General features: G+C 31.9%; 1 protein-coding gene across 1 annotated transcript in view; it reads left to right on the top strand.

The window, feature by feature from the left end:
* Positions 1–19,357, top strand: part of PTPRO (protein tyrosine phosphatase receptor type O) — a 235,431-nt gene that overhangs the window by 99,716 nt on the left and 116,358 nt on the right. Inside the window, exons 2-4 of the mRNA XM_074194368.1 lie at positions 6,186–6,459; positions 15,135–15,293; positions 17,880–18,032. Of these exons, the coding sequence (XP_074050469.1) occupies positions 6,186–6,459; positions 15,135–15,293; positions 17,880–18,032 (586 nt within the window). The remainder of the gene's footprint in view (positions 1–6,185; positions 6,460–15,134; positions 15,294–17,879; positions 18,033–19,357) is intronic.

Below are 19,357 nucleotides of genomic sequence, written 5' to 3'. Positions count from 1 at the left end.
CTATTTAGTTCTCATTTTTCTCCAATTATACATCTCAAGTTCCTTCAACAGTCCCCATTATTCATTCCTTCATTCCTCTTTTATTTCCATTTTTGGGGTTTTTTGGCAAACAATGGGGATAAGGGATTTCCCAAGGTCACACAACTGGGTAATTATTAAATGTCTGAGTCGGATTTGAACTCAGGTCTTCCTGACTCCAGGAAGTCTGGAGTTTTCCATTGCACCACCTAGCTGTCCCCTTTTATTTCAATTTCTAAAGAAGATGTGTCCCTTCTTTCTACCCCTCTACCTGTATCCTTGTTCCATCTCTTTCTATGTACTCCTAAAGCTTAACCTTTCAATTATTCCTTCTCATACTAATTTTAATTTTCTATTTATTTAGTGACTCATTTTATGCTGCCTACAAACATGTCCAGATCTCTCTCACTCTTCTTTTAAAAAAGACACTTTTACTAGACTAAAACCATCTGTACTTTTCTCCAATTTCTCAAACTTCTCCACCCCAAACAAAATTACATTCTTTAAGGTTACCGATGTTCTCTTAATTGCTTAATCCTTGATTTCACCAAAAGGAAGTTTTTCTCACTTTTATATGGATGCTCTATTTCAGGATTTAATGACATTGTGCTTTTCTTGATTCTCTTCCTACCTACTTGCATTTTTTCAGGCTCTCTTGATGAATGAATTTATGTTCTGCCCATCTGTGTATGGATTCTGTTCTGAGACCTCTTCATTAATTTTTCCTCTCTTTTTCTTTGAGTTCTTATTTTTACCCATAAGTTTAAAAATACTTCTATGCAGAAGATTCTAGTAGAAGCACTTAACACAATGCCTGGGACTTGGTATGTGCTTAATGATATTTGTTCTTCGCTCTTGTAAGAACATGACATCAGGAAGGGGATGATATAACAAGCCCATAAATTGGATTTGAGTGAGAGTTTGGGTTGTGCCAAGTCACTCACCTCATTTTCTCCTTCCGAGTCATCTGAGTCCAGTGGTCAGATATGAATCAGGACAACTTGCATCCAGAATCCTGAATGCAAAGTATTCAAGGTCACGTAGTAAGTGTCAAGTGTCTGAGATCAGATTTGAACTCCCATTCTCCTGACTCTAAGTTCAATGCTCTATCCATTGCCTATATCCTTCCATTTATTGAATGAATTATTTTAAGCACTTTGAGAGTAGGGATATTTTCCTTTTTTTATTTTTCTAGGTCATTTTACCCTAATTACTAATACAGTGCCTTTCACATAGAAGTGATTAGATAAATCCCTATTGATGATTGGTTGCTAATTTTATTTATTTTTTTCTTGTCTCTCTTCTTAGTCCCACCTAATAACTGCCTGCCAGACACTTCTACCTAAAAATATGTTCCATAGGCATCTCAAACTCAATATGTACAAAATGGAACTAATTTTTTTGCTTCAATAAATCCTTCCTTCTAACTTTCTCTATTTCTGTTAAGGTTACTACTATCCTTTCAGTTTTAAAGTTTTTTAAATTAGAAATTTCTTGAATCTGTCCTTAATTATCTCATTATTTGCTTATCAAGTGTTTTTAATTGATCTACTTTTCTATTTTTTAAACTACTTCAAGTTTTCATGATTACTTCTTATAATTTGATAACTGCAAGTAGTTTCCCTTCATTCCTACTTTTTGCATCATCTTTTTTTTTAGGTTTTTGCAAGGCAAACGGGGTTAAGTGGCTTGCCCAAGGCCACACAGCTAGGTAATTATTAAGTGTCTGAGACCGGATTTGAACCCAGGTACTCCTGACTCCAAGGCTGGTGCTTTATCCACTATGCCACCTAGCCACCAGCATCATCTTTCTTTAGACTAGATTTTTATTCATCCAAATGAATTTTGTTATTATTTTTCCTAGTTCTATAAATACCCCTTGGAAGATTAATTGGTATATGATTAAATCTGTAAATTAATTTAAATACAATTCTCATTTTGGTTACATTGGGGGAAGCCTAACTTTGAGCAATAAATATCCTTCTAATTATTTGGCTCCATATTTATTTCTTTAAACAGTCTTTTATAATTGTATTTGTATGTCTTATTAGAATGAATGCTAGACATTTTGTCATTATTCCAAATGGAATTTTTTTTGTTCTAAATTTAATTGTCCTTATAAAGAAATGCGGTGATTTTGTGAATTTCTTTGTATTTTGCTATTTAAAAACCATATCAGTAAATTAATAAGATAAAAAATAAATCATCCAAAGTTGTAAGCATTGTATAGTAAATCCAAGGGAGAAAACGGAAAGGGAAATCTTATAGATATAAAACACATCAAATATTTCTATTTTTAAAAATAATTTGTGTGGCATAAGAACTCTTTTCTGTAAATGTTTGATTCCATTCAATAGTAAGTTTATCTACTTCTACAAAGTTTCTCTTCGTGTAAATTAATGCACAGACTGCTCACATCCTAAGACTGACATTTCTACTATTCTCCATTTTCTAATTTTCTAATTTTATATTTTCCCCAAACTACATCCATTTAAGTTTCTAATATTGTTGACATTCAAAATGATGTGCTTGTTTCTGATTATTTTTTTAAAAAAATCCTCTCCATTTGTTATGGTTTGTTCCTTCTCATGATTTACTTTTGTAATCTGTTTTTCTCTTGATACCATCTTCAGAGATTATATTTATTTTATCCTGTGTATATATTGCTTGTACATTATTGTTTGGATGTTGTCTCACTCCTTAATCTGTGAACTTCTTGAGAGAAGGGATTATTTTATTTTTTTAGGGGTGCTTTTGTTTTTTGTTTTTTGTCTTTTTGTCTCCAGCACTGAGCTCAGTGTTTGGCAGCCTGACATGAAACAGCAGATTAATTGTTGACCTGTTTATTTTAAAAGATCATATGAACTAATAATCATTATATATGCACATATATTTTACTAATACTTTCAGAAAAGTTCTTCGTTTTGTCTATTAGTTCATTTCTAAAATATTGTAATTCTTTATTTCTTGTAGTAAAGTGGAAAGAATACAGAATTTAGAATCAGAGCACTTGAGTGTTAGTCCCAACTCTGTTGCTTTCTCTCACATTGATATTGGGCAAGGTACTTAGTCTTCAGTTTCAGTTTCCTTATCTTTAAAATTATGCAGTTTAAGCAGTTTACCTTCCTCATCCTCTTTTATGCCTCCTTTGATAATTTTTGCATTATTAATTTATTGCCTTTATAATTTTTAGCATATCAAATTTCACAATTTAGTAATCTCTGATTTCTCTTTGAGTTACAATTTCCCTCCTAGGACTGTTTTACTGCATAAAGTATGGTATATTCTATCATTAGCATTATTACCTCTAATAATATAATAAGGTTTCTATGGTTTTGTCTTTGACCCAAATATATATATATATACATATATATATGCATATCTATGTATGTAAAAATATCTATATAAATTCATATTATCTACCCATAGAGATAAAGATATTTAAAGTCTTTTAAGACAATATTTTTTCATATTTTCTTAATTAAATATTTCTTTGGTTATTTTATCATCTGAAAAATATTATCTTTAAGTTTTCTATATTTTCATGGATTTTTATGTACTAGTAAAAGATCTTTGCATGTAAAAATCCTATGTGAATCTAAGAAATATACTAATACTCCCTTTCTCTGTTTTCCATATACTTCAATTTCGCTTTTCCTAACCTTTTATTCAAATCTGTAGTGTTCTTATTATTTATCTTTCTGTTAGCTTTCTCAAGCTCCAATAGAAGAATGCTAAAGTCACCTACAATTGGTGTGATACATAACAGGAATATTTTTTTTTGCATTTCCTTTAAGCAGTTCAATGCTTTGCTCTTCAGGGAATGTATTTTAATAATGACATTAATTAATATTCTAAGTTAACTTTAATCATAAATACTCAAGTTTTTTTCGTTAATCTTTCTTGGTAATTATTTAATCTTTTAGATTCCCTTATCTGAAATAATGATTTTATTAAAGTGGTTTTTAGTATTCAAGTAAAGAATATGTTTTATCCCATTCTCTTAAATCCTGTAATGTGATAGTTAGACTTTTTGTTTCTTCGTTTTTTTGAGGGGACAAATAATTCTCAGATTGGTTTACCAAGCATGCTTTAGCTTAGTTTGTCCAGATCTGAAGGGTTCTTTTACTTTTGGGGATTTTTTGTTTGTTTTTATTATTATTTGTTCTATAATCCCATTTTAAAAAAAATTTTTGATGTTCTTCTACACCCTTCCAACTCTTAGAATGGAGTAAAATGTTTTATTAAGATTTTCTGCCATCTTTTCCTTTCTTTTTCTCCTTTTCCTTCTTTTCTTTTTTCCTTTTTCTTCTTGCTTCCTTTTTCTTTCCTTCTTTCCTTTCCCTTTTCTCCCCTTTCCTGAGATTTAGTCGAATATAGGTAATTCCTAGGAAACAAACTGCTTCTGCCAATACAGTTTGGAAACTATTCCACAATTTATATTCTTAAGGAGATTTTCCTAGGTCACTGAGAAGTGAAGTTATTTACCTATAGTCACATAGTCAATATATGTCAGAAGTGGTACTTGATACTAGTTCTTCCTGACTCCAATATTAGCTTTCCATTCTCTATAGTATGCTGCCTTTCTTTTACAATAATATATGTATCTGTTACTGTTTATCTTACAAGATTTAGTTCAATATTCTAAACTGTCAAAACCTTTTTGAATGTTTACTCTTCTCATTAAGTGAAAAGATAGTTTCTTATAGCAATGTGCATTCTTGATAAGCATGTCATCTATAACTTCAACCAAATCACTGATAAAAATATTATTTGATCAATAAATATTTATTAAGTGACTATCATGTACTAAACTCTCTGCCAAGGTATTTTGTTGCATCATATTTTTCAGGTTAATTCACTAAACTGTCCTCTAGCTCTGTTGATTTGGTCTGTCAAACTCTGAAGGATTCTTCCTGATATAGTTTTTTGCTTTTTGTTTTTTCTGTTATTTGTTTTTCCACTCCAATATTTTGAGGATAAAAATATGAAAAAAATAAAATAAAAAAGATAATTCTGTCCTCAAGGAACTTATAGTCTAAAGTGGGAAGACAATATATAAAAGAAAGCTAAAAATGGAAAGACAAAGGAGGGAATGTAGGGATGGCTGACCAGGGGACCTCTTTAAAGAAGATCCCCCCCCACCTTTCTTTAAAAGAGGGGGTAGAGAATACTGATATATTAAATCAAAATGGATAGTCAGAAGAATTGCCTTTTGGAGCTATTCCTTCCATTTTCTAACTGTGTGATCTCAGAGTTACAGATCTTTGGGCATCAGTTTCCTCATCTGCAAAAATGGAAATTACAATATTCATCCTGCTTATCCCATAGGTCTGTTTTGATGATCAAAACTGGTACTATATTAGAAAGAGCTTTGTAAGTGACAGTCTTTTACAATATAAGGTATTATTATTGTTAAGTACCTGTCAGGAAAGAAAGTGATTTTCTGCTTAATACCTTAGTTATTCTTCAGTCAAGGTTCCCTGACTGCTTAATCATTCTTCCATCCAGATTTCCTGATTATTCTAGAAAGTAGATCATAAGCAATACATAGGTACAATCAATCATGATTCTACCTTTCACTATATCATTAAAAATCCATTATCTTTGTGAGTTAACTTACCTGAAAAACCTTATCTCAGAAGATGGGTCAAAAATCATTGACCTTTTTCCCAATTCTGTCTCTCCTTAGCCTTTCAACTTCTATTATACAGAGAGCACTGATTCTTAAATAAGGCAGTTTCTCAATGAGAATGTCTTCCTCCTTATGAGAAATAGGGATGAGAAAACATTTTCCTGGGAAATTGCATCATTGTACTGATTTCATTTAGAACTTTGGACTACTCTAAAGTTCTCCTTTTACCAAAATGAAATTTTAAAAAAACCTTCCATCATAGTAAAGATTCTCTCATATGTAAAATCAAATACCACTGGTATGTAAGGGAAGAGATAATTTAAAGTTATAAGGGGCAAACAGTGTAAAACCACAAAAAGATTCTGGTTATTGGCATTATGTTCAACTCCCTCAGTGTTCATGTATTTTTCCTAATTGTAGGAATCCAATTAGAGTTTTCAATATCATAATCCAATTGTAAAAATCTTCATTCATATGAATATAAATGATAGTGTGAATTTTATGTTTCTTTTCTTTTTTTCTATCTCAACAGAATGCTACATCTTTCCATGTTACTGTCCAAGATGATAACAGCATTGTTGTCTCCCTGGAAGCTTCAGATGTCGTGAGTTCATCATCTATATATGTTGTGAAGATAACTGGTGAATCTAAGAATTATTTCTTCCAGTTTGAGGAATTTAACAACACACTGCCTGCCCCTGTGGTCTTCAATGCCAGTTATCATGGTCTTTATTACATAATTACTTTGGTGGTGGTGAATGCAAATGTTGTGATCAAACCAGCCAGATCAATCACTGTGTTAACAAGTAAGTGGTCTCCTCAGTATGATCCACCAAGTACCTTCTTTAGATGCATATTCATATAAATGCATGCCAAAAATAATTTGCTTGAAGTGGAAAGACAGTAGACCCAGCCAGGATATCTGGATTTTAGGCCTAATTCTGAAAATAAGTTCTTTGGTAACAGAAAATATCAGTTTTCACATTCTTAAGATGAAAAAGTTAGATCAATTGTTCTCTAAGTTCAGTTCAAACTTCAGCATGATCTGTGGCTAAAATATGAAGAGGAAAAAACAAAGTATTAGGAGAATAGTAAGATAGGAATATAGAGAAAGTAAAAAGAAAGGAACATGTGGTGAGGAATAGCAGGAAGACAACACAAATTTCCTAGAATTCAATGCACTTTGGTTGTAACATATTACAAATATCTCTATCTGATCGAGCAATTATTTTATATAAAATCTAACAAGTTCCTATTGTTTATGCAATGTACCATAGGCATCAGACCTCTACCAATCAACACATCTATTTTTATGTTATGTTTATGTCCTTTCATGTTCCATGAAAATTAGGGATCATCAGGTAGGGACCATGATAATTTGTGGCTTCCTATAGGACAGTGATGATTTTATGACTAAGGAATCTACTCTAGAATAATCTTGGTGGTATTTCCTACTGCTGAAAACTGTTCTTGACAGACTAATTAACCTCTGTTGTCAAAGGTCAGGAACCCAAATAATACAATACTTTTTCATCTATTGTTCTACTTTTTGTGTTTCCATTAATAAAATCACTCTTTCCAATTATTCGGATGGAAACCAGCAATCCTTATCCTTTATAATTATTACCCATTCTCAACTTCAGCAATAGTCATTTATGGCATTCCATAAAATTTTCCATGAGGTAGTTTTACATTATGCCAAAGCTTTTTTCTTTGATTCTTTTGATATTTCATTTCTACCAGTGTGACACTATCTACTTATCAGGTCTTACTCTCATGGAATTATTAGTCTACTTCCTTTTCTATTATTTCATATCCTCAATGATATTTTTCTGTAAGGAATACCTACTGTGTACAAACCATCATTAATAGATCTATTTCACTTACTGAAATCTACCATGTCTTGCTATTGTTTTCTGGGTCATTTGCAACTTTTAGTCCTTATGTTCCATGATTCACAGCCATCTGGCATATCTGAGAATATTTTGGCATTTTAATAATGGATTCTTGCAGAAAGAAATAGTTATAGACACCCCAAAATTGTACATAGAGATTTCATAATAAAATTATTTTATTTGAACATATAGCTCATAATTTGGAAAGTCTGAATGTCCCTTGACTCCTCACTTTGACTGATCCCACATATGCACTCATTTGCCACATGTTATTGATTTTACCTCTTCAATATGTCCCCTTGATTCAAACCTAGTGCAGATCATCATATTTTACCTAAATAATTACAGTAATTCTTTAATTGGTCTTATAACTTCCCGGTTTTTTCCCCCTTTCCAATTCCTCTTTCAAAACTTAATTGCAGTAGCACATGTCTTACTATGATCCTGTCCTGCTTAAGAAGCTTTACTGACTCTCCATTGCATCTGGGAACAAAATTCACCTTTAAAGCCTTTCATAGCATGGTTATAATGGGGATTACACATTACTCCCCCTCAAATACTATTTTTTCCAGCTTAACTCACCCATCAGAAATTCATTGCATATGGCATGTGACTCATACAGGTCATATCCTATGCCTATAATATTATCCTTCCTCACTTTTTCAGAACAACAGCCCTCTTCAAGGCTCAATTCCTGATTCTTCTGGTTATATTCTGTCCCTTGCTTCCCAAAAGGAATTTATATTTATTTTTGATATCTTATATTTACTTATCTAGGTATTCTCTAAATCACTGTAACCTCCAAGGGCAGGATGGTTTCAAAGTTGTCCTAATACACAGCAACTAGCAGGCATTTAAATGCTTTTTCAGTTTAATTGAATTACTGTTAATTTTATAATAAAAAAATTGATTGCTTGGAATCCCAATTGCTTTTTTTTTAATCTGAGCAATTGGTTGAACAAAATCCTATTTTAGATCAAGATAGTTATTTTAGAGAGAAAGAACAGTTTTGGGTCAAATGGCACATCCACAAGAATAATGGTGTCATGCAACTTGCTGGTACAAAATTTCATAGAGTCAATGAGCCTGATCTTAAATAAAGTGCTATCACCCACAGCATAGTGAAAATGCCTTAAAAGTGTAAATAATGGATTATCAATTGTTTATTAATTTATTATCATAAAAGGATACATTGAAATAAAGTAAAAAGTTAATTTCATTTCACAAAAGTCAAATTGACTTTTTCATTGCTCCTTGGAAAGGTAGGTCATTTCAACTCATTTTGGGTTCTTCCTCACTGTATCTTCAACTGTAAAACCCCAAATATTCTTCTCTGATCATCATTCTTCTCATATATGCTATAAGTTCCTTGAGGGGATTTTAGATGTGTATGTTAAATAGACATGACTCAATGAGTAGATTACCAGATTTGGAGTTAAGATAGATTCAGTTCAAATCCAGCTTGGGCAAGTCCCATAATCTCTGATTACTTCTCAGTTTATAAAATAGCACAGACTTCTCAGGGTTATTATAAGGATAAAAATTAGGATAATCACAAAGTGTTTTGTAGTCCTTAGATAGATTTTAGATATTATTATTATTAATTTTTTTCATTCATTCATTCTTAAAATAATATGGTAAATAAGAAATTTAGTAATTAGTCTGTACATGTTACAGAATTATCTTCCCAACAACTTCCCCATTTTAATAAATAAACATTAAAGGAAGTGGAGAAAATATATAATGTAGTATTAGAAACTAAAGTAAATATTTGAGGAGAGGAACTGGAACCTGTTATTTCCTTAATGTAGGGAGCTCCTTATATAGAAACTCCTTCCACCAATAAAGCTTGCAGCTTACACAATTAGAGACTTAACTGACATACAGAGAGGTTGTGCCTAGCTCAGGGTCACACAGCCTGTCAGAGACCAGACTTAAACTCAAATCTTCCTGAATAGGAAACTGGATGTCTATCCCCTAGGCCAAGAATCACAAATAGGAATCATAAGACAATGTTACTTTAAGTTATTCCAAATCCATATTTTGCTTCCAGAATCATAATTCTGATCATGTTGTTTCTTTGCCAAAATGTTCTCAGTGGTTCTCTATTACTAATTAAAGTTCAAATTTTTTGTCTGGCATTTAAGACCTTCCATATCCTGTCATCAGCCATATTTCATGCTCCTGTCTGTGTCCTCTATGTTCCAGCCAAATTGATGTATTGATTTGGTTGATTTGTGCCTTTTGTTTAGACATTCAGTTCTGATTTTGCAGGCAACTAAAAGGCCTCATCTTCACACTGATAAGCAGGCAGAAAATAGTTTCAAAATGCCTGTTCTGAGATGGAGACCCAAGACCCTCTGTTCCCTGTCATTAGGCATTTCCAGAATGAGGTTCACCAAATCTGTATACTGCTGGTACTGAGCCTTTATAGCCTCATCTGTGTTAAATATAGAGCATTAGAACTTGGAGGAAAGTTAGACATTAAATAGTCTAACCACCTAATTTTAAGATTTTAACATTTAACATCTAAGAAATTAAATGATTTTCCCATGATTCCACAATTAGTTAGGGGCGGGACCAAGCCTATAACCTATATCTTTCAAATCTTAATCCTATTTTCAATACCTGTAGTGTAACAAGTAAACTAGTAATGCAAAAGGAAACATTTTTGACCCTACTCCTCAATATAAGACCAAGTAATTTTTTTTCTTTCACTAAGCCTTGGTGCTAAAAAGAAACTGTTAAATGATGCCTATCTTATGTTTCTTATGGCATTATTAGGATAGATCTCAGAGAAAATATTTTACAAAATATATGTTGCACATAATTTTGTATTGTTGCTAAACTTATTTAGTTTCAGTCTTATGTATTTTGTTTCCCACCTTGGCATGAATAAATAATGGTGATACAGGAATGATGGAGAAAATGCTACTAAAGCAGGTTATACTTAAAAGTGTATCATGCACATATATATATGTATATACATATATGTATATACATATATATGTATATATATGTATGGAGGAGAGCCAGTTGTTACATAATTACCAATATACTGCTAAACAGAACTTTGTATTTCCAGAAAAGTACTCTATTCTTAATATGAAAAAAAGATCAAATTAACTTTCTTGTCTGCAGTATCACCCTGTTGAATCAGAAAAACTTATAGCCCATTAAAATCCGCCATGTCTTTTTCAAATTTTTTCTTCCATTTTATACTTGTGGAATTCATTATGAAAAATTGACTATGATTTCACATTTATCCTTCTTGAATGCCATCTTATTAGATTCTCTATAATGCTCTAGCCTGTTCATATCTTTTTGGATACTGATGCTGTCAGTCATTGTGTCAGGTATTCCCTCCTAAGGTTCTTTGTAATCTGAAAATTTAATGAGACTCACATGCATCACTTAATAACTGCATGGTTTCTTGGGTTTTAAGTATTGTATTAAAGTATTTGCATTTGGATTCAGCTCAGGTCTGAAGTTCTGAAAATGAGAAATTATTTCATTGCAAGTTGACAGAAATAGGAAAAAGTCAAACAAGCAAGTAGAGATTTCAAAATTCTTTCAGTTTCAAAATTTAAATAGATTGGAGTAGCATAAACAATAGAAGACAATTAAATATACACATTCTTATTATAGTACTTATTAACTTTCAAATATTTGACAGTAGCTTTGATCTAAAATCATTGTGCCCTAAGCTATAAAAAAGAGAGATGGCAGCCTTTCTGTCATACAGAGAGAACCCTGGTGACAGAGAAGGTAGAAAATAAAAGCTTATTCTTTTGTGAGAACCCTTTGCTATTGGCATTCATTTTGGTGCTTTTAGATCAAGAGTCAGCAGTTAAACTTTGTTAGAAATTATATTGGGTTCCATGAAGGCACTTCAAGTGACTCAAGGGTTCTGCTGGAATAATCAAAAGGATAGCAGAAATTTGGGGCGAGAAGAAATGTGAGTTCACGAAATCTGTGGTACCTGTTTACTTCAGTTAAACCAAAACTGAAATCAAGCTCAAGATAATTAATTTTAATTTGAAAATATTCTGTATTATCTATATATATTCAAATCACTTATATAAATGACTCTAACTATTGCAGTGAAAATGGTATGGCTTTTAAGAAAATCCTAATGCAAACAACTGATTTAAAATTTAGCCTGAATCCCTAAATGATTTGGAATATAAAGAGATATTGTGACTTTTCATATAGTCAGTCCTCAAAACTCCCAGAATTAAAGTGAATCACCCAAGCCAAAATTTAATTTGAATCTTATGTGAGTGATTATTTCACCCGAGCAAAAATAAGGGCCAAGATGGGAATATGGTATTAGAGAGAAGAATCTGACCATAGATTCAGTTATACTAGGAAATGGGATGAGTTAGTCTTTGTCCTCCCAAGAACTGGGGGGAAAGGCAAGTCCAGAAATAGGGTACAGGACCCTAGTGGTCTCAGTGGAATAGACCAGAAGAAAAACTTGAGATGAAGTCTGGGAATGATGGTTAGGAAGGAAAAAATGCTTCTCAACGCCATGTCAGAATTCCAGATCAAATACCTCAAAGAGGGCTTTCCTAATTAATGATTTGATTTAATATTTAACTCAGTTCAATCAACAAATATTTATTTAGGACCCATTGTGTTACTCTGCTTTTCTTTACATTTCAGCTAGTTTTTCCTTTATGAATTTGGGTTTCATGCTAATAAATGCAAGCATTAAAGTATTACATTGATATTATTTTCTTTTTTTAATTAGTAATTTCCCAAGCACTATCCTTTCTCATTCTAGTTAACACAAACTAGGTGGTATAGTACAGAAATGTCAAACTCACAACCTATATGTCCAACATACTCCCCATTAATCTGAACCCCATTAAAATTTAATGAACAAAAATAAATAGAAATGCAAAACATAGATAATGCTAATTTGTGGTTTTCTAAGTCAATATCCCATGATTGGGGTCAGTTTCTATTTGAGTTTGACATCAGAGGCACATCACTGTTCCTGGAGCCCAAATCTGACTTAGATTCATCCTGTCTCAGCCTCTTATTAGCTGTGGTACCCTGGACAAGTTACGTAACCTCTGTCTGCTTCAATTTTCTCATATATAAAATTGGATTGTTGTTCCAGGTTGTTGTGAGGATAAAATAAAATAATAACTGCAAATAACTTTGCAAATCTTAAAACACGATGTTGTTTTAGCTATTATTAACCAGTAAGTTCAGTCAAACAAAACAATTCAAAACATTGCCCATGTCTGAAAATGTGTGTCTCATTCTACATCCATCAACTACCTACTCTCTGCCAAGAGATAGGGATTATGCCTTAACATTTAGTCACCTGAAATCATAATTGGAAAATGAATTGGACAGAATTCTAAAATCTTTCAATATTGTTTTACGTGACATTATTGTGCTCACCATCTGTTTTTTTTTTTTTTTTTTTTTTTTTTTTTGCTGCAGTTGAATGGTTTTTACTCATGTCTAACTCTTTGTGACCCATTTGGAATTATCCCGGTAAAGATACTACAGTAGTTTCCCATTTTCTTCTCCAGCTTCTTGTCTCTGAGAACTGAAGTAAATGGTATTAAGTGACTTGGACAGCTAGTAAATGTCTGAGGCTGGATTTGAACTCACTGATTCCAGAATCTAAACCCAGGGCTCTAATCCCTTGGGTTACTTAGCTGATCTCTTTACTTTGTCCTATATCTGTTCAGTACAAACAAGACATTTCAAGAATTTCTGAATTCTTCACATTCATCACTTCTACTGCACAATAATATTTAATCATATTCATATGCCAGAATTTGTTCAATCATTCTGTTTTTTATAGAAAAAATACTTTAAAGTTCTTTGTTATTTTTGTATATGTTAAGACTTTCCCTTTGATTTTGAAATCCTTGGGATATATGAGTAGCAATAGGATCAAAGAGTATGTCTTTTAGTGATTTTGAAATTATAATTATAAATTTTTCACACAATAGTGAGATCACTTTGCAACATTAATATGCCTAGCCACTGATAATGAGATAATCCCAAACTTTTATTCTTTACTAAAATTATTTGAAAATTTTTAGTATAAATATTTTGCTAAAATTATTTTAAACTTTTAATATAAATATTACAAAATAACTGTAAAATAAGTAAAATGATTCAATTCTCATTTTTCAGGATTTACTCCTGTTTTATTAACTTATAAGGGTAGTTTAATTTGTGATAGTAGTATATAAAATTAATCACTTAATCAGGAAATATTTTTATTAAGTAACATCTTTATGGTTAGGCTTGGGATATAAATCTTGGCTAGCCTCTGGGATTACAAAGGAAAAATTCAAGAAGCTTGCATTTTATCAGGGGAGATCACATGTACATAAATAAGTATCTATGAAATAAATCAAGGTATCATTTTGTAGCACAAGATAATCATGAAGAACATGTGAAAATAGTGCTAGACTTTGGCTTTGATGGATACTAGTGATACAGAGCAAAGAAATAAAGTACTTTGATGGGGAAGTAGCATCTTAGTGGCAAAGGAGGAAGCATTTAACTCTAGGCTTCATTTTCTAATTATGTATGAACAGGTTCATCTATATAATTCTAAATTATTAGGAAAATGTGATTTTTATTCAAGAAAAAGAGATGAATACTGATATTCTATGATGTTCCTGTCTTGTGGTGGTTTGAGGTTTATTATAGGTGAATTAGAGAAATAATTGCTGAAGGTCAAATTTAAAAAAAAATAGAAGGCTAATTTAAACCTTTGACTTTGGAGCCAAAGTTTAATGTACATTACTTGTATGTCAGTACAATGATTTTGGGTAGTATGGTGGAAAGAATTCTATCAGGAACTTACATTCAATTCTTTATCTCTGCTATTTAATTACTTTAGACCCTTTTCAGGTAATTTAACTTTTCTGAACCTTTATAATTCCACCTGTACACTCAGAGTTATACCTTCCTCATGCTTCACAGTGTTGAAACAATAGATGAGGTGGTGATGGAGGTATCTCTCTCTCTCTCTCTCTCTCTCTCTCTCTCTCTCTCTCTATATATATATATATATATGTATATATATATACACATATATAGATAGATAGATATAGATAGATAGATAGATAGATAGATAAAATCTCTGTTAATGGATAGCTGAGCCTAGCACATCTCTTAATCTCAGAAATTCTGAACTAAGTTAAGATAAGCCAAATGTTTGTCATTAATGTAGTGAGCACCCAAGAATGAATGACCACCAGGAAATATGAACCAGACCAGGTTAACAAAAAGGTGTAGCTCAAAGTTCCTGTGTTTATCCTGGATGATATAAATCCAGTCTTAAAAATAGATGTAATAGCACTTTGAAAAGAATAAAAAGCAAAAGATAAAAAAGAAATACAGAAGATAAGGGATAGGGATGTTGATTAAGAATAAAATTTGACTCATGATCATTGAAGTTTTCAGTGTTCCTAGAACATAATGATATTAGGTTCTGATAAGTGTAGTTTATCTTATTAAATAGTATTTTAGCATGGTCTCTTTATTTTTATCCTTCCCCCATTCTTTTCTTCTTTTTTTTCTATTTTGTTTTGTAGGGCCTCTTCCTGTCACCAGCGTTTCTATTTATGATTACAAGCCTTCTCCTGAAACAGGAGTCCTATTTGAAATTCATTATCCAGAAAAATATAATGTTTTTACAAGAGTAAACATAAGTTATTGGGAAGGCAAAGACTTCCGGACAATGTTATACAAAGGTAAGAAGAAAAATGAAGATTAAAAGTCAAATGATTTGGTATTAATTATAATATCATTAATTTAATAAGAATTCTACACTGCATGATAACTTAGACTGGTTGAAAAAATATGAAAAAAATTGTTTTTTTCCACAGATTTTCAATACTATTAGAATCTTATTTCAGAAGTATGGGGTTGTACTGTTGTGGAAAAACCAGTAAAATAAAATATTTTGAATGGAGTATGACAATGAAATAGAATGAATTTTCCTTTGGGAGTCATGCGGTCTATCTAATATCTGTATGGACACATTGTATATCAAATATATTAAAGTCTCAGTTATTGCAATAATGAACAAAATGATATTTTTTCTTAATGGGGATGTCTAGCATACAAAAAAGTTTCCTCTAAGTAGATTGTCCTTAAGTAGACCCCAAATAATTGATGTCAGAAAAAAATAGCTTTTCATTTTTGTCTTCAAGAGTCCTTCCTTTTGGGGTGGCTAGGTGGCATAGTGGATAAAGCACCGGCCTTGGAGTCAGGAGTACCTGGGTTCAAATCCGATCTCAGACATTTAATAATTACCTAGCTGTGTGGCCTTGGGCAAGCCACTTAACCCCATTTGCCTTGCAAAAATCTAAAAAAAGAGTGCTCCTTTTCAATATTTTACTCAGAGTCTAAGAAATAAAATTTATATAATTGAATTTCAGCATTATCTTTTAAATCCTTAAGACCACAACAGTCTATTCACATATGTGATGCTGTATGTGACTAATTATATGACTATCTCTTCTAAAAACGAGTTAGTTTGACTCTTATCTAAACTGACTTTTTTGAGCTGACTTTTTGTTGTTTGGTCAAGATGATAAAAAAAAGAGTCAAATGAATTAAACCTATCAAGAGAATGTATATTTGTGTGTGTATGTATATGTAAATACAAGTGCCACCAGGAAAGATATCTTAATATAATACTGACAAGAAGAAAAAATAAGAAGCAGCAGGTTGGTATTTTCCTGAAGAAGGATACAGAGATAGCCATTTGTCAACTCAGTCTGAAGACTAAAGGGTTCTTCTTCCCCAGAGAACTTCCTGAATTTCTCAAATGTGATAGACCCATACTCACCTTTGGTGATTCATTTATTTTAGGTTTTTGCAAGGAAAATGGGGTTAAGTGGCTTGCCCAAGGCCACACAGCTAGGTAATTATTATGTGTCTGAGACTGGATTTGAACCCACGTACTCCTGACTCCAAGGCCGGTGCTTTATCCACTACGCCACCTAGCCACCCCTGGTGATTCATTTGAAGACAAAAGGCACCCCTTCGAGGCATCTAATTCATAATTCCTAGGGATTATGAATACCTTGGTAGAGATTAAGGCTTTGGGGAAAAATAAATTAATTTATCATTAGAAAATTCTAATTGAAAAAAATGGAGCCGTTTGAAGAAGTGAATTGAAAATAAAAGCTGAGAGAGATTTAGGCTAAGAAGAGATTGCTTTAGAATGGGATTTGGATTTCTTAACCATGGTTTAAAGTTAACCATGATAGCTTTAAACTGAATAAAGATGGGAAGAGAGAAAATTGCCTGAATATGTTTGCTAGCCTAGTAATCTAGAAAACAGTAATAACAACTTAATAAACACGTTAGTAGAGATGAGCAGCAATTCACAGAAGACATTATTCAAGAAGAAAAAAATTGGCCTCAGATATTTATCTAATATAGTCACAACATATAGGTCATATAGGCAAAGTCAATTGGGAGATCTTAATGCAAAGAAATAAATTTGAAATTATAATTATCACTTGTGTTTAGAAGGTTAGTTTTTTTGACTGGAGACTATTTTTGAAAGGGTATTGTACTTTATTCAAAAGGTATGCAAAGGATAATGATAAAGAGGGAGAAGCATTGTACATTAAAAGAATATACTCATCAAGAAATCCACAATGCTTTTTCCATTACTCCCTTTAACTATCCTGTTCCATTGAACAAAGCATAATTCAAGTCAAGTCAATAAATATTTATTGAGCACTTACTATATGCTAGCCATTGCACTAAGTGCTGAGTATATTTTTTTCACATCTGTAGTCTAGTCACTTGAAATATATTTTATAGTAATTGTTCATATTGATACAATAGCAGTCATAACAAATAACAGCTTAGTTTTTAAAAATTTTGAATCCTTTTTTCCCCTTTTCTGCCTGACAGGAGACTAGTTTTAAAACATGAGTTTCAGGATTTATGATGCCTATGTAATTGCTGGTCACTAAGAAATGAAGTAATTTAAAAAATCCCTTGAGTTCCTAACTTGAAAGAAATTTTTATAGTTGCTTTATTTAGTTCATCCTACCTATTCAACATTCATTCAAATACTTATAGACTAAAGATTTATGTTTCTTTTCCCCTGCCTTCATAGGAATTCCAGGTGAAGAGTTTTGAGTGAAATTTGAAATACCCTACCATCCCTATACCGCCTTTTGTTTTTTTGGTCTTCTCCTCTGCTAGATACCCCTTACATGTGCTTTTCTAAATGATGTTCACTTGTGTTGAAATTTGGAAAGTGTATTTGAGTGCCAAATTTAGAAACTGATATATTTTTTTCTCCACAGATTTTTTTAAAGGTAAAACAGTTTTTAATCATTGGCTTCCTGGGATATGTTATAGTAATATTACCTTTCAGCTAGTATCTGAGGCAACATTTAACAAAAGCACACTGGTGGAATATAGTGGTATAAATCATGAACCCAAACAACACAGAACAGGTGAGTTTTCTGAAAAACAAAATTAGCAAATGATTTAATTTACAAGGATTGCATAATGTGACATTTTCTTCACAGTTTTCTGCTTCTGTTTTATATAAATTCTGTTCTAGTACTAGGGAAACTATTATGCTAATACTTATATAATAATCTAAATTTTTTTTCTATTAGTTTAAAAGAAGTATATTCCATGTAAATTTTAAACAAGGACAAGCTAATATATAACAGTTGTGAGACTTTAAGTGGCCATATGTTTACTATGTTAGCATCTAAGGATAAAGAACATAATGGAATATGCAATAAAATATTATAAGGAAATTTAAAAATAAATAAGTATTTTAGGAGTGGCAGAAAAACAAACTATTCATTATACTATTTCACAAAAACATTCTCCTAGGCTGAATATAAAAGAAAGCATTTTAGTATAGGCTTTTTTCCCAAGGTAGAAAATTGGATTTTGAGTAAAAGTGCATTTATAGCATTATTAACATACTTTAGTCCTAACTGTATTTAATAAATATAGCTGTGTCTATTTGTAATGAGTAAATGTATCAAGTCCCATGTTTGTGTGTTAGCCTACTATTTTATTTCTTTTCAGTTACAGTCTAGCCAATATAGAGCAATTTCACCTAATTAATGAACTCATGGTTTGCATCAAAAAGGGAAGCAGTTGGAAATAGGAGAATAAGTATTAAACTGGGAGAAGCACAAAATCACAGAATTTTTGAGTTGTAAGAGACCTCAGTGGTCTGTCCTATATCTGACAAGTGGCTCTTCCATTTTTGCTTGAAGTTCTCCAAAGAGAGAAAACTCACTACCTTGCAAGTAGGTGCTCTTTTGCATAGCTCTAATTTTTAGGACATTTTCCCTAATATAGTAATTAAATTTATCTCCTTGTAATTTCCTTCCATTGCTTCTGGTCCTTTCTGCTGTTACCAAACAGAATAAATCTCCCAGGTGATAGATCTTCAAATATTACAAGACATCTTTCATGGATGTGTAATCTACTTGCCATTCCCTTCTCTTTTCTAAATTAAATATTCCTAGTTTTTTTCATTGATTCATACATTGCATAAGCATGATGTCCTTCACCATCCTGGTAGCCTTCTCTTTTTATTCTCTACAATTTAACAAAATCTTTCCTAACAGCTGAACTCAGAACTAAACTCAAGATTCAAAGTGTAGTATCATCAAGTCAAAATGCAATAAGACTATTATCTGTCAACATAAGCAATTTTCTTAACTGCCAAACAGCTTACATAGTGTAGACTTTCTCTACAAAAGGCATGGATCTAGGAAATTATTCCATATTAAAATTAAGATGATAA

This window comes from Macrotis lagotis, chromosome 7 (assembly GCF_037893015.1).
Source record: "Macrotis lagotis isolate mMagLag1 chromosome 7, bilby.v1.9.chrom.fasta, whole genome shotgun sequence".
In the NCBI taxonomy this organism is placed as follows: Eukaryota; Metazoa; Chordata; class Mammalia; order Peramelemorphia; family Peramelidae; genus Macrotis; species Macrotis lagotis.
Note: the sequence above shows the minus strand (reverse complement) of the source record. Positions and strands in the feature narration are given on the sequence as shown.